This window comes from Dysidea avara, chromosome 15 (assembly GCF_963678975.1).
Source record: "Dysidea avara chromosome 15, odDysAvar1.4, whole genome shotgun sequence".
NCBI lineage: Eukaryota > Metazoa > Porifera > Demospongiae > Dictyoceratida > Dysideidae > Dysidea > Dysidea avara.
This window is the reverse complement of record NC_089286.1, coordinates 11,260,998-11,277,189: the sequence shown is the minus strand read 5'-3', so window position 1 is coordinate 11,277,189 and position 16,192 is coordinate 11,260,998. Positions and strand designations below refer to the sequence as shown.

The 16,192-nt window shown below is 37.8% G+C and overlaps 2 protein-coding genes across 2 annotated transcripts; one reads left to right on the top strand and one right to left on the bottom strand.

Annotated features, from left to right (window-relative positions):
- Window positions 1–34: 34 nt before the first annotated feature.
- LOC136245441 (adenylyltransferase and sulfurtransferase MOCS3-like) lies at window positions 35–2,566 on the top strand. Its single transcript, XM_066036960.1, has 14 exons — window positions 35–186; window positions 231–323; window positions 374–429; window positions 766–830; window positions 875–949; window positions 1,147–1,188; window positions 1,236–1,311; window positions 1,364–1,472; window positions 1,519–1,581; window positions 1,818–1,981; window positions 2,029–2,076; window positions 2,127–2,223; window positions 2,270–2,341; window positions 2,396–2,566. Exons 1-14 carry the CDS (start codon window positions 111–113, stop codon window positions 2,542–2,544), a joined length of 1,185 nt encoding a protein of 394 aa, XP_065893032.1. The 5' UTR covers window positions 35–110; the 3' UTR covers window positions 2,545–2,566.
- A 642-nt stretch (window positions 2,567–3,208) lies between these two features.
- LOC136245791 (uncharacterized) lies at window positions 3,209–7,379 on the bottom strand. Its single transcript, XM_066037268.1, has 6 exons — window positions 7,050–7,379; window positions 5,737–5,847; window positions 5,580–5,639; window positions 5,161–5,231; window positions 4,076–4,163; window positions 3,209–3,410 (listed from the first exon to the last, which is right to left on the bottom strand). The coding sequence occupies exons 1-6, from the start codon at window positions 7,287–7,289 to the stop codon at window positions 3,336–3,338; spliced, it is 645 nt and encodes a 214-aa protein (XP_065893340.1). The 5' UTR covers window positions 7,290–7,379; the 3' UTR covers window positions 3,209–3,335.
- Between the last annotated feature and the right edge of the window lie 8,813 nt (window positions 7,380–16,192).

Genomic DNA, 16,192 nt, shown 5'->3' with positions numbered 1-16,192 from the left:
TTTATGTTTTGATGTTTATGTAATATAACGCGCACGGTACACGTGCGCCTAAATTTAGAGCAAGTGCTAGTTTATCATAAGCGCCACTAAAGGACTAGGGAAGCTACGAGATGGCATCACGACTGAGTAACGAAGAGATCAGTAGATATGGTCGTCAGTTAATACTTCCAGAAATTGGGGTAACAGGTTAGTGCTGCGCTTTATGAATTCGAATATGCGCTTCTATTCAGGTCAACTAAACATCCAGAACTCCGCGGTACTGATAGTGGGTTGTGGAGGGTTAGGGTGTCCTATTGCTCAGTATTTGTCTGCAGCTGGAATAGGCAAGTGTGTCTATGAAATATCACACAATTATTACCAGTCTAACACACAGGACACTTGGGACTAGTGGACTATGATGCGGTTGAACTGGGCAATCTTCACAGACAGGTATAGTGACGTATTTGTAATAGGTTTACCATAAGGGGAAAGTTGTTGAGATTCAACACTGTTCTAAAGCGTGTGAACTGAACTTTTTTTTTTTGGTGTTTGTTGTCTGACTGTTACCACTACAGTGTTGTAATGATACTGGTGTACTTTGTAGTAATGTATCCAGACAAATAAAAGGTTGCATTGTGTTAGTAGCGTAGCTATGACTGCTCTATTAGAGTGTCTTGATCTTGAGGCCAATAAATGGATATTTCAATTTGAAAGTATAACTGCCATTGTTTTTGAAATTTTACAACTCATATCAATCCATTGTCAGTGATCAGCTATTCTCGGTAGGTGTTACACTCAGAGAAAACAGTTGGTCACTCAAAGGTGGACTCTATTAAGGAGGCAGTCACAAGGTACACACATATGACTATCACGTGTGTTGAGTAATTTCTACTAGGCTTAACTCCAATGTGACCTGTACCGTGCATCATGTGGTCCTATCAAGTAGCAACGCCGTTGATATTATTAAGAGGTAAATTATGTAACAGGCAATGAGCATAGTCTAGCTAGAAACAGTATTTGTCACTAATCTTGAGCAGTAGCACCACACACCTGTGACTACAATATATTTGTGTACATGTAAAATATTTGTGAACCAAAAGCACAAATATTTTCTGTAGTGTTATTCTGTCTGTCTGTGTGTTTGATGTGTTCATCTCCTGTTTGTAGATATGATGTTATAGCTGATGCAACTGATAATGTAGCAACAAGGTGACCAATCAGATTTCTTGTTCAGTAGTCACACCCACATGATGCAGGTACCTAATCAATGACAGCTGTGTAAGGTTGGGGAAACCCCTTGTGTCTGGGAGTGCCTTAAGATTTGAAGGACAAGTAAACTGATTATGTGATATTATGAATTTGAGTAATGTCTTACTCCAAATAGCTGACAGTGTACAATTTTGAGGGTGGACCTTGTTATCGCTGCATATTTCCAGCCCCACCCCCAGCTGAGACTGTAACTAGTTGTTCAGAAGGAGGTGTATTGGGAGCAGGTCAGGTGATGTCTTGTGATCCATGTGACTATTAGTTGTGGCACAGTTCCAGGGGTGATTGGCAACTTACAAGCCATTGAGATCATCAAGATTGTAACTGGATTAAAACGTATCCTTTTGAATTTAGTGTGCCTCATTGTAATCATTAGTTATTATCTTTGAGATGGTAAACCAAAAATATAACACGAGAACCGTTTCCCAACTTCCAGTAATGTAATAATTTTAGATCCTGAGCTATGTGGCATCTAGCTCCATAGCCACTCAGCCATCATGCAGGTTTAGTACTAAAAGTTCAGTGGTGATACTAAAAGTTCAGTGGTGATTATTCCTCAACTATCAGTACAGCATCATTTAGTCAGAAACTACTAACATATGATGCCATCACTGGGTCCTTTATGGCCATCAAGTTGCGTCCCCGTCAGCCATCTTGTAAGGGGTGTGGTGAACACTCCCAATTATCAACTACCATAGATTATGTACAATGGTGTGGGAGTGGCCCTGATGATAAGGTAAGGACTAAACTAAAAATGTATATATATATGAACACTTTTTACAGGTGTGTCAAATAAATTTATTAGGAGCTGAGGACCGGATCAGTGCTCATGTGAGCTACTCAGTGATCACATGATCTTGTGTGTAGTGGTCATCACACAGGAATACCAATCAGTTGCTAATAGCAACAAGCCACACCTACTGGTTGATGTCAGACCAATAGTGGAGTATGAGATATGTAGTCTACCTAACTCTATTAGTATCCTCTGATGTTCTAATTGATGCCCACCTTAACTTTTGTACAGATATACCATTAGCAACACTACAGGGTAGTACAGAGTTGATCACAAGACACCTAAGCAACCATTTGTCTACAGGTTTGTGTGTGCGTGTGTAGTGTAATTGTTACTAAGTAATCTCTTCTTCTATAGTGTATATAGTGTGTCGTCGTGGTAATGATTCTCAGTTAGCAGTACAGAGACTAAAACATCAGTTACCATCAGCAACTATCGTGAAGGACTTGATAGGTGGATTAGAGACATGGTCAAGGGAAGTAGACAATTCATTTCCACAATATTAAAAATACATTATGTATAAATGTACTATTCAGCTTACACAACTCATGGGAGAACAAACACCACACCTTAGTGTGTGGAGCATCTCATGAGCTTGAAGTGTGTATTGACTAACAGCAAAATTACTTGATCTCATTTATTCATGTAGCAGAAATTTTGAGGAAGAATTTCTGGTAAATCGGGTTAATCTGGGGGGAGGGGGTAGGGCACAGGCCCCCCTTGGGTTAGCTATAGGTTTGTACTTTAAGCCTTGAGAAATGGAAAGGTTTAATTGATCCCAAAGTTGTATAATTGAATGGTCAATATTCAATGGCATCACAATAAAATTTCACCTAAATTGAGTACATTACACCTAATTTTTAAAAATTATCTGGAGGAGCATGCCCCCAGATAGTCTCATGCCCTGACCCCACCCACTGTGTTGAGTAGGGTCTGGTAACTTACACTGTTTTTGGGCCCGCCGCCATATTGTTTGTGCATTTGTATCCATAGCTATAGTCAGCCATTTTCCTAGTTCCAGCCTATCAAATCGTGTTGTACCTGAATCAAGGTCAGAAAAGAAAAATGGCGTAGGGCCCAAAACTTCTGCGAATTGTACTCAACACAGTGGGTGGAGTCTGGGCACGATACTAGCCCCCAGACCCCCCTAGAATCTGGGTCTAATATGTATTTTATTTTTATTCAGCTTTGTAATTAAACACACCACAGAATACAAGGCAATACAAATAATATACAACTTAAAAATTTAAAAAGGCACATTGTAAAAATTCATAGCGTTATTATGTTTGCAGTCACGTTATATTAGAAGAGTTAATATTCCCAAGAACATCAAAGTGATAGTGCCAAATGCTTTTGCAATATATCCAGAACCCTACAGGAGTAAATGTGTTACATAATAACCTTCGTACAATACATTAGGGATGCCACAATAGTCGTGACATAAAATTCCATGACATAGTATGTTGTGGCCCGTGTATGTCGTGACAGAGAAATATAACACCAGTTTGGCTACTTTAATGTACAAATTTGAATATTGGGACCAAAATGTACGTGAATTATACTCTTAAAAGTACAGATATTTTGTGGAAATTCACCAAGGGAACATGTCTGTTGTGTCATTGTGACATAAATGCCTGTGACATGTGACATAAACATTTCTATGTTGTGGCATCCCTACAATACATGTGACTGAAATTCTGCATGTACACTGATGGTTTGTACGAGGCTGATAGTATTAGAATACAGTTTTAAAATGAGTTACAATATACTATGTCTCTATGTACATATTATGGTCGGAATTTCAGTTACCTATAGCTACTGAGACAACCTGCTACATCTGGAAAGTAACTGAAAAGTTCTTGTTACTGAGGTAATGTCCTAAGGTATCTTTGCAAAGCTACAGTATGTAGCCAAAAGTGTATTTGAGTTCTCCCATAAAATGTTCATGTTACACAATTTACCAACTAAACATTGCGTGACAACTATAGTAACTGCTGCAGTAGCTACATACAATAATATTATTTTGTACATACATACCTGAGGACATTTTCCTGGTGATGTTATGTCGCACCTCCTGTATAGTCTTTGTAGAGCTGATATTGCGTTTTGTGCATTAAAGTCACCACTGTGGAATATACCATCATAACAATACAGCCATGTATAACAATGAAGTTTGATGAAACAGTATTTTGTGAGGGAATTAACCACAAAGGGGGAATACCCTGAACACACTTCATGCATTTGCACAAGACAGCTACTGAACAGTGTCTTGACCAGATCGTCGTATCTAGGTCCTACAACCTTTCCACCCTATAAGTTATAACTCCGACCAGCAGCATTCCTTGCCTAGGTGGTTAGTCAGCTTATATGGGGAATTGGGGGTGTCATCCAAATGCAGACCTACTCCTTGATCATTCTGGACAACTGTCTAGATACCAATTTCAATATAAAATTCTATTTTATGTCTTTCAACAGGTACAAATGTGCAGACATACTGACTCCAGCAATAAAATAATAAATTCTGTGTTAACATTAAATTAAATTATAAAAATAAAATGATGAAACCACTGGAATAACTAACAGTGCATGAATAATTTGACACATTCCAAGTGTTTGATAAACCCCTGGTATCTCTATTTTAGCATAGCTATCATGTGAACAGTGGAAATGAGTATAGCATGTACCTGTTGAGCTGGATCCTCAAAAAACATTTAATAACTCATGAATGCAATTACACACAATCTTGAAATTTGCCTCATTTGCAGCACTGCTTGACCTGCTAAAATATTTCAAATTGTTCAAATGTCTGACATATATATTTACGGCCAATAAAAATTTTTCACCATACATTTCCTATGGGGAAGCCATAAAAGCACTGTATCCATTACGACCTTTTTCCAAACTTGTAATGGAACCAAACCACACGTGTCTATTGTTGACACCTTTGCTGTCACCACTAATCATCTGTTTGACTAAAATGTTAACTCTCTTGAGAAACAATCCATTTTTAATTTTTAGTTGTTTTTCAGGATCCAAGTGAACTTGTACATACTACTATAGCCCTTTATCAAATACAGAATTTATTGTTATAATTATGTCACATAACTAGACACTTCTCTTACTCAATCTTGGCATTGGCTGTGATGTGGTGTATGAAGCAACACCCAAACTCTTCTTTCACACTCTGCAGTCTCTGTAAACGAACGATTACATTCCTTTAAAACCAAAACCATACACCCACAAGTGTTATGGATCAAGTGATGGACATTTAAGTTATGGCTAGAAATAGGACCACTAATACCAGTGAAATGAACAATCACATTTTTAGATTACACTGTGTGAAAATTTCTAAATTTCAAATTCTTTGCGACAAGCTGGCTGGATAACAAAAAGCTTACTTGCTACAGAACTTTAAGCTACCTCAAGAGGTTAGCAACACTACTATCAAATGTTTGTAACTACCACTTCTATACAGTACACACCAATACCCTCCAGTGGGTGCACTCAGATAGTATTAGACACATGAACACAGTCAGTTTACCTGACGACACTCATCAGTACAAGGGTCATTGTTGTTGTTCAGCACTCCAGCACACGATGACTGTGAAGAGAAATACAGGAAGCATCACCGGGCATTTAGCGGTACTTTTACACATCACCCTAGCTATCTAATTGTTTATGACAAGTATTACACTCACAAATAAAGGTCCAGATTGTCCGGTGTACTCATTGTATCCATGAAGACAAGTGAAGTTGTTGAGATCATTCAGTATACATGCCAGTTCAAAATAAGTGTCAAAATTTTCAGGCTATGGTGTGACATATATAATATGATATATAGTGTGCACTATTCAGAATACTTGATATGGGCAGTGTTAGTACCACAAGATTATTGTCCACTCTACCGCAGCAAATACACTTACACTAAATCTGTATTGTTAACTAACTAGTAAACATGTAACTTTGTTATTATGTTGTCACGGTGACAGTTCAGTTATCACTAGTTCATGATTATTTGATTATTGCTAACAGAATAATGCACATCTCTAAATCCTAAACAAGAGTTGCATGTATCACATCTTTGATATGTATTGTCCATTGTGTACCACATCAGAACAAAGAATGGTGCCATACTTAAAAGTATTCCTTCATTTGTGCCTTAACTATTAAAAGTTGCTTAAAAAATGGAGTGGCCATTACACTTTGTTTTCAGCTATGCTCAGCCCATTACGTGTTAAAACAAAGATGATTATGAGAAGTGCTTCTGCAATCAGTCAGAAAATACGGATGAATTCAATTACAAATGTAGGAAAGCCAGGATTAGCCATCATGTGCTAGCTACTGCAAACTGACACCTTGCACTGTCAAAAATGATATAAATGGGACATAAATGAGGACAAAGGTAAGCAAATCCATGATGCGTACAATGTATGCACTGCGGTATGTCAAAAGGCACCTGTTGGGCTGTCAAACAGTGAAAAATCAAGCCTGCAGCCTTAGCTGCTATTGAGTCTGAAGGCATCAGGCAGTTAGTCGGTCAGCAGAAAATTTCACCAAATTAATGTTTTAAAATTTCATATTAACTTTTTGGAAGCTTTTCAGGTTGTACTCAAGGCACTCCGGGGGTTGGCGCTGGTTTCTGGTTGCAAACCCCCCATGATCCCTAATATACAGTACTACTGTACTGCAGGATACTTAATGCCTTTACATGTACTGAAGGTCATGGTGTTGATGCCATAGCACAGTTCAGTTGGAGCTAATTTAATATTGGATTACCATACACAAAAGAATAATCCAGTTTTAGGTTTAGCTTGTAGCATAGGTAAATGTACAAGTCCCTAACATATTAAGACAGATATGAAATGTGCATCCAGATCAACAGTAGTACACATTATAAGTTATAACTTGCTTGCACACACGTGTGAATACGCACGCAAAAACACACCGTACACAAACACGCGCGCGCGCGCACACACACACACTACACTACACACTCTCACACAACACATACCTGGTTATTACACAACGAGATAAATCTGTGCATGTGGTTAACACAGGGTCTGCTCATACAAGCATCGTGGATGTTCTGGATGGAGGATAATCCAATCGTGTGGATGGTTACGCCACTCCAGAGAGTGGAACAATTGCCATCTTGATGGATAGTAGAGTTAATCGTCTCGCAGTCTCGAGCGGTCACCACCTTGTAATAAACAAACAACAAGACCACCAGGGAGTGTAGTGTAGTAGCCATCAGTCATCAGACTTTTGAAGAACGAGATCAAACCAATTCCAAGAAATCTAACTTATGACACATGCACGTTTAATATGATGATAGTCTCGCGGCGCCCGACCCTAAACACTTTTTAGGGTCGGGCGCCGCGAAACTAATATGATGACTGCACTGATGAGGCGTGCCGATGCCCTCAGGGAGTAAATATGCCCATACATAGTAATATTACAAAACTAGTTTTTGCTCAATCAGCGAAGTTGACAAAGATATACTACCGATTTGCGCGAGATGTCACGTGATCTTGAGATGAGGACCTGTGAGTAGCAGAGCTATAGGCCTATAAATGCTGGAAGTCAACGATAAAAATGTAACTAAATAGTACAGCTGTACCAATCGTCCGCTGGAATACTCGAATTTGGGGGCCATAGCTACATACATCACTGATAAACACTCGGATAAACATAAGATAGCTAGCTATACAACGAACCACCTGTCATGCATGATTTGTCCTTGATCGATTGTACTATTTAAATTTACCATCTTTACAGTACCAAAGGCTCAGAGGAGATCTACTATTTTTGTAACAAATGATCAACAATTTCCAAAATACAGGAAGCTCAGCTTTTTGTCATTCTCCACAATCACAACAAGAGGGCACAACATGAAATTATTCACACAGCTTGTCAAGATCATCTTTCTTTTCAGTTAGAGTGATTAACAATTGGAATTCTTTACCCTAATCAGTGATTGACTCCACTGACTCCCCCAATCAATTTAAGAATCTACTATAGTAATATACTGTATGATTTTTAATGGTATAGCTACTTAATTGTGTGTATGATTTGGACTATGTCTCTATCCAACTTACAATTACAATTAACTATTGCAGGTTATAAACCCATAAAAATACTATATAGCTAGTTAGAGAATGACAAGCGCAAATACTATTACTTGTATCAGCATGGTCCCAGCACGCTGACGAGCTCACATAATAACTGTTAATAAGCTTTCTACCAGGTCATTAGTGCCAGGTAGCATTCACAGAATAGTTTATCTAGGCTCTTGCATGAACCTCTCCCCCTACACAAATTAGAAAAGAGATTTAATAGCTACTATAATAGCTATTTCATTAGAGATTTAATAGCTATGGACACCTACAGTATATAATTTTTGAGCAGTTGTTGAAACTGGAATACTACTACAATAAATTTTTGGAGCAATTCATTATTTAAAATAAGATATTATACTGGTTATATCTGGAATTATAAAATGTAGCTGCAGCTGGTTCCATGAAGTTCAGTTTTGGTAGCCAGAATGCCACCAACAAAGCATCAACAATGAATTAAATGACTGCTCGATTAGAGTGCATTTATCCTCTGCTAAGGACGCTAAATAATCTATTGCATAGCTAATAGATAGCTGTTGTACTATTATGTAGCATGTTAAGGTTGTGTATTGCATATGTAGGTTGTGTCTGCAGGTGTCTTCTTAACTACTAAGTGACGCTCAGACACCATGCATGATTGTGTTGTATTTCTATAGTCACACAGGCCAGCCATTGTCTAAACAAGTAAGGTGCAGTATTTGCAGCATGACATGTTGCATATTATGATGTACATGTATGACTTGTGATATTACATGTACAATATGTCAAGCTGGTAGTGGATGGTATTGTGTGTAGCCAGGATTCTTCATTGCATATGCAACAAACCCTAAGACAATGGTGCATGTACTAATCACCTAGAGGTGACTGTGATTCTGTCTGTGAATAATGATATCATTCCTTAGGAGATACTGAAGAATCCTAGTGTTGCATGTCTTATGGCCTACACACACGGAAACACCCCTAGCTATCAGCTAATGCAAGAGGATAAGGAGCACCTTTGATACAATGATCTTAATGTTGCTAACCCCAGCCGTTCATCTCTCCTGTACAATACACCAGTGTACTATGCATTGAACATAAGAATGAAAGTCACCAAATTGTATAATTGCTGTATATAAAGGGAATGTGATCTGATATATAGCTACTTACTTTACTTTACTATATGCCAGAGCATCTTCCTCAAAGCAACATCCATAAGTGTGGTTTGCTGAATCCAATCTCTATGTACGCACAAACACACAAGCACTGTAATGCATAGCTAACTGTATACCTGTCAGCAGGGGTTTGAACATGAGCACTATCTACACAGTTTAACCAAGTATACCAGCACAATACATCCTACTTTATGAGTTAAGATGTGCAGGAAAATTTGGATGCATTAAATAAATGCAGTCTACAAAATCACAGGTCATGTGACTGTTTATTAGAGTAATGACTGTAGTAGTTTTTAGAGTAACTGACTGCTGTATTAGAATAATTAGCAGTCTTGAAGAATGAATTCTCATTGACAGTCTTGTGCTGCCACATCTGCCTGATGAGGTGGTGTCAGAGTGGCATTAAAGGTTAAATATATTGCTATAGAATTTTAAGCAACCACATTGATTCACTCTCCCAACCCCAAAAAATGATTTCATGTACATGTTACTGTATTCAGAAGGGGTAAACCACTTGTCACTGCTCAACATGCAGGTAGTTGTACTATACAGTTGCATTAGTGTATAAATGTCTCACTAGAATTTAAAGTTACATGGCTTTCTCAAGAGTTGGCCTTTCTATACCAGTGGCTGCTAAGACAGGTTCCACTGCATTACCAGATCCTCTTCAACATAGCCTAGACTACAGCTTAGTTGATTGGTTGCATCATAGATTATAATATATACTACGTAGTATTTAATCTATGGTTGTATACTGGCCAGAATGGGTGATTGATCACTCAAAGCAGGGTATTATTAGCCTTTAAATAGACCCTGGCACATGTTAGTGTACTCTATATAAACTACCTGATATGTGGTCTATTGAAGTGTTCACAATATAGAACAGTTGCATTCTGTATGGCTAGAACGGTTATCCTCCCATGCAAGGTTCTTATAAACGTACACCTGAAATGATGGTAGTGATACACAGTACTAAAGTGAAGGTCGCTACTAATGTCTGCCACAATACTCACTATTTATGTGTAGTGATGTTCACTACTAATTTTGTAGTGAATGTCACTACCATGTATACGTAGACATTCACTACTATGCAGTGAAGGTCACTACAAAAGAGTAGTGAAGGTCACTACGAAAGTAGTGAACGTCACTACACAAAAATTAATAGTGAGTAGTGTGGCAGAAAGATTCACTACTAATTTTTTAGTGTATAGCAATTACCTATAAATTCTTTGAATAATAGATATACATATATTCTCCACAATACACAACAACACATCATATATAACTCAGTAAGCATAAACTCACAGCTACAAGTAGCTCATTCAGAACTGATGTAGCATTTACATATCCAAACAGACATGTGTAACAAACCCATGCACAACCCAAGGTGAGGTATTTTTGGAGCTCAAATCGATTTTCCTGTATGCAGAGTCAGAAAGACAGACATTATATAGTACACATAATGGTTGTTCTCTATCAGGTTTTGGCAGACACTGCGATATCGATGTCAGTGATATAAAGAGTGGGAAATATTATAATACACAAAAAGCTTAATAGTATAAATTTTACAATTGTTACAATTGATTTAAATATATATAGCTACTAACTAATGTTGTTTTAGTTAACTATATAACTATAAAACTAAAAGTATTTTTAGTAAGGCAAATAATTTATGTATTAGTTAACTAAAACTACAACTAAAAGCAAATCTGTGTTATAACTAAAACTAAATCTATAACTAAAAAACAGCAGAATAATTTACTAAAACTATAGCTAAAACCATGCAAAAGATTTTTTATGCACAACTAAAACTAAAACTAAAACAACAAAGACAAAATAACCATAACTAAATCTATAACTAAAATGAATTAGAAGGATTACTATAACTAAAACTAAAACTATAGCTAGCCATGCAAGATAGCACTTATATAGCTAAGTGTGTAATACACACAGAGTGCGTGCATGTATGCATGCAGCTTAGGTGGGGGTTGAGTTAGAGTGAGCAGGCATATAGCCTTTGCTTAATTCATTCAGTTTCATTCATGCCTTGCAAAAAGTCCCAAAGTTGAGTTATAGTTTCATAACCTTACTGTTAGCCAATTCCTCTGCCATGTGCTATCAAAGTAGAAAATCAAAGCTATAGTTACTTAACTAGCTATATGCAAGTACATTTGTGTCTAATTATATTTGTGACCGGATTTGCAAAAAGGTACCTTTTTCACACACAAAATTTGACCTATTGTTTGGACTTCAAAGCTTCATAACTTTTTGATCATACCATATAATTGCTTGCAATTTTCAATGAATGTAGCCACAGTATCTGGCTACATTTTGATACTAAGAGCAAGTTAATTGGTATAAGGAGTCATGTGTTACATTATTTTGTTTGCTGGTATGTCAAATGTGTGGAAAAGGTACCTTTTTGCAAATCCGGTCACATTTTTCATTACCAGCATGGGGCCGACAGACATAGGAAGGGATATAGCTTGGCTACTAAAACAACACTACGTTGCTCAGTCCACTGCATGTATAAGTTCACATATGTTCAAAAGGTGGAACAAAGCACTGTACTTGTAGCATCCAATCATCAATATATGCTATAGTTTGTGACCTGATGGTGGTTTAGTTAACTATAACTAAAACTAAAAGTACTTCTAGTAAGACAAATATGTATTAGTTAACTAAAACTACAACTAAAACTAAAATAACACAGAGAATATAACCATAACTAGCTAAATTAACAAAAAGGAATTAAGAAAAATTTATAATAGCTAAAACTAAAATTATTGACAAAACTGACTATGACTACAAAAACTAAAACTAAAAGTCCTTACTAAAACAACACTATACTACTAACACACATTGGCCCGGCTAGTAGCTATGTCCCTAGTATTATTTTTTGAGAGGTTTGCCCTGGCTATAAAAATAAGTTTTGGCTTAACAAACTACGCATGCTGTTATCAAAAGCCCTGGAAAGACATATAATTATGTTAAATCCCCCTATCAAATACATAGGACAGTGCTTGACAGTGATGACTGTATGCATACTCAGTTTGCAAATGTAGCTAGCTAGGTAAACCCTTTTTTGGGCAGATCATCTATCCTGCAGTTTGCCTCTCTGGAATTGTCTCAATTTAAAAAAAATTCAACACACTGTTCTCAGCCATGCATCATTAGTATATATATATACTGCTTAAACACAGTGGAAATGTTAGCTGTCATATATACATATTATACCATTAGAGTTGCTCCTGCCAAGCTATATCCATTCCTATGTCTGTCGGCCCCATGCTGGTAATAAAAAATATAATTAGACACAAATGTACTTGCATATAGCTAGTTAAGTAACTATAGCTTTGATTTTCTACTTTGAAAGCACAGAGGAATTGGCTAACAGTAAGGTTATGAAACTATAACTCAACTTTGGGACTTTTTGCAAGGCGTGAAACTGAATGAATTAAGCAAAGGCTATATGCCTGCTCACTCTAACTCAACCCCCACCTAAGCTGCATGCATGCATACATGCACGCATTAGTGACACGACAAACAAAACTGCTACTCTGTGTGTATTATACACTTAGCTATATAAGTGTTATCTAGCATGGCTAGCTATATGCCTTTGCCTAGCTATTGCCTACCTGCGGGATGCAGTTCGTAATATAATTGTTGATCTAAGTAGTGCATCGTTGATCCTCGGTACAGGCGCTACACTTGTGTCTTGACTGCTCTATTAGAATATATATGAACGTTCTATTAGAATATTTTTAACACGTGGTGACTGTTCTATTAGAGTATATATATTATTATTTTGTATTAGAGCCTACGGTATACTTTAAACAGTTTGATTAGTCTCTTTCCTTCACACGTCGCTGTAAATCTGATTTTTATATATGATTGATGTCTGACGACCCAATAGTATTCGGTTGAGTCACGCCTCTCCACAGCACTCTACAGTGAATGTCCCGGTATATCGTGTTGTTGCAGTATGCTCCTTCCACTGCATTGTACAGTGAGTAGAGAAAGATTCCTACCTAGTCTCGCGTAGCCAGATCCTTTTTCTTTTTTGTGTGTGGGGGCGGGGAAAGAAAAGGGTCTGGTGAACATAGTATAGTATTGTCGTTGGACTATCCCGAGATTGTGGGCAACTCAAAGCTGTATTGCACAATAGTCAGCGCGTCACGTGACTGAACTTCCAGAAACTTGTCAATCACCATCGAAATACTCTAATAGAGCAGTCACTAGTATTTGATTAACAGCTAAAACCACCGAAAATGTCTCCAAATTCAATTTCCTGACATCCAATTTTCAAATTTTCCTGGGGGGGGGGGGGGGGGGCATGCCCCTAGACCTCCCTAGAATTTGCACACCAACCACTACCACCATAAATTTTGGGCACCCCCAACTGTAGCATCCCTCCACCTCCTGTGCAGTGGATATGTCCACCTTCTAAACTGGAAACCCCCTTTATAAATTCCTAGATCCGCCACTGTATAGTAACCCATAAGCTGTTCTGCATGCAGTTACCTTACACTGAAAGACCAAAGCATTTATCTGCATACCATCATCACATGCAGCCATTATAGTTATGATGGCATGCAGATAAATGCTTTGGTAACTGCATGCAGAACAGCTCACAGCTTATAGGTTACTATGGCTACATAAGCCATTGTCTACTGAACAAATAAGACATGCAGTGCTAGGATTCTTATTGTCAATTGACAGGCTCTAATGGAATGGTATGCACCTAGCTTAATAATATACATCATGGCTTAGGGATTATCTCCTAGCTTTACATGTCTTCCCTACACACAAAGGCATACACATACATCAGGATGTAATCAAGAGATCATGAACTCTTGATATAATGTGACATAACTAGCTATTTTATATGTGTGTTGTATCATGAACTGGATCCAATATCACAGAATATGCATCCACCTCATCAGTGTACATTGTTTCGTATGAGAAAATATTTTAACCAGTGTAGTGACATGAAATGACAGTTATGGCACACATGTCTAGCAGAAACGTCACTGCCAGTATAACAACATGGAGCTGTTGAATGTTTGTCCGTTAGTTTCGTAGCAAAGGAGGACTAACTGTTCAATGCAGAGCTGATAAGGCAATGTCTTGAGCTTCTTCATGAAGACCACTTGACCTTTATGGTAGTGGTGTGTGCGTGTGTGTGTGTTGTGTGTGTGTGTTGTGTGTGTGTGTGTGGCAGCATAGCCAAGCGGCTAGAGCATCGGCCTGGTAATCTAGGTTCTTACTGGGAAGAAAATACCCAACTGTCCAGTTGTCTTGTTTAGTGGTGTTAGGATTGTTGGGGAACTTCAAGTTCCATGGCCCCTCTCCATGAGCATGTTGTGGGTTACCAAGTCTCAAGTTCCTCAGTGGTGCACAGGAATTAATTCTTGCTGGGTGTTCTTTCCCTGGCACAACTCCAAGTCGTTGGTCAGGAAGATATTGGATGATACTGCCTGTAAAAGTGTTTCATCCTCTCAGACCATTTTCTTTGGTGGTCTCAGCCAACTGTACTTAATTAACTGTATTTTGTAGATGACATCTGAATGCCAATATCTGGAGGTCTTGAGTAATATGCAGATACAACATAATTATTTATCATCTCTGCTTTTTCTACATCACTGTAGAGTACATGCATAGTTCCATCTCTTTGTAGTGTTGGAATGCCATCATTATCTTTATGTATAAATTTAATTAGAAATGTTATTCTTTCTACCATTTCAAATGGAGTTTGCTTTTCTTTTTTCACTATTTCTTTTTTACTATTTGGGCATATTTCTATATTCCCATGAAAGTCAGCTAAGGTAGGATTTAGCAACAAAGCAACAATGAAATGACAGTTAGATAAATCCATTGCTAAGCGCTTCAGCAATGGTGGATCCAGGATGGGGCATTTGAGGCAAATTCCCCCTCCCCCTCCACCTTGTGCAGGAGCCAATCATAGTTACATACTTAACCTATCAGTGTGTGAGACTGTTCCATTTTAAAAAATATATCAGTCTATATAGCTATATGTACCTGCTAAATTGGCAATTTATTGTTGGTTTAATTTCAGCTTATAATTCATAGCCGCTGCAGCTCTTTATTTTCTCTGAAATGCAATGTGGGCATTTAACATGTATTTCAGAAATTTCACATCCACAGAAGAGGGCGAAGCAATTGCCAACTGGAATATCTTTCCTCAGAGGTTTTGACTTCTCAAGCTGCAGTAGCTGTTGATTGTGTAGTTATGCAATACAAAGTAGCAATGTGGTACAACCCATGCATGGCCACTCCAAATATGGCATGAAACCTATAACTACACATTTTAGTATTGCACTACTTTCACACCTACAATTATAGTCGCTAAAAGCAACTTGCAGAGACTATGTATATTTACAAATTCTGTGTAGTAGCTTTGTTCCCATGCACACAATTTAGTTACACAGTCAACAGGAGAAGGATTGAAATAATATAACTAGTTATAGTTTTGTACATTTATATTTCACTACGCACGCATGGTTATCGTTCATGCACCTTTAGGAGTAGCTATGATTATCAAATGTCAAAAGGAATACAAGCAGTCCTATACACTGTAAAAACAGACACTATGGTAACACACTAGTTATCAACATTACATACAACCATTAGAAAGTAAAATAAATATCCATGTGGTAGTGACAAATTGCAGGGTTGCTTAAACTAAATCATACCTGCTGGTGTAAAAAAATGTGAACAATTGGTACACATGTAGTATTAGTGTGTGTGTGTGTGTGTGTGTGTGTGTGTGTGTGTGTGTGTGTGTGTGTGTGTGTGTGTGTGTGTGTGTGCGTGTGTGTGTGTGTGTGTGAGAGTGCGTGCGTGCGTGCGTGCGTGCGTGT

Bases quoted from the DNA above. Each gene is read 5' to 3' on its own strand.
- LOC136245791 (XM_066037268.1), bottom strand. From the start codon at position 7,289: ATGGCTACTACACTACACTCCCTGGTGGTCTTGTTGTTTGTTTATTAC. The intron at 5,232-5,579 runs GTAAACTGACTG...GTTCGTTTACAG, and splicing joins GTACTGATGAGTGTCGTCAG to AGACTGCAGAGTGTGAAAGA. The intron at 3,411-4,075 runs GTATGTATGTAC...TTACTCCTGTAG, and splicing joins CACCAGGAAAATGTCCTCAG to GGTTCTGGATATATTGCAAA.
- LOC136245441 (XM_066036960.1), top strand. From the start codon at position 111: ATGGCATCACGACTGAGTAACGAAGAGATCAGTAGATATGGTCGTCAG. The intron at 950-1,146 runs GTAAATTATGTA...TCCTGTTTGTAG, and splicing joins GCCGTTGATATTATTAAGAG to ATATGATGTTATAGCTGATG. The intron at 2,342-2,395 runs GTTTGTGTGTGC...CTTCTTCTATAG, and splicing joins AAGCAACCATTTGTCTACAG to TGTATATAGTGTGTCGTCGT.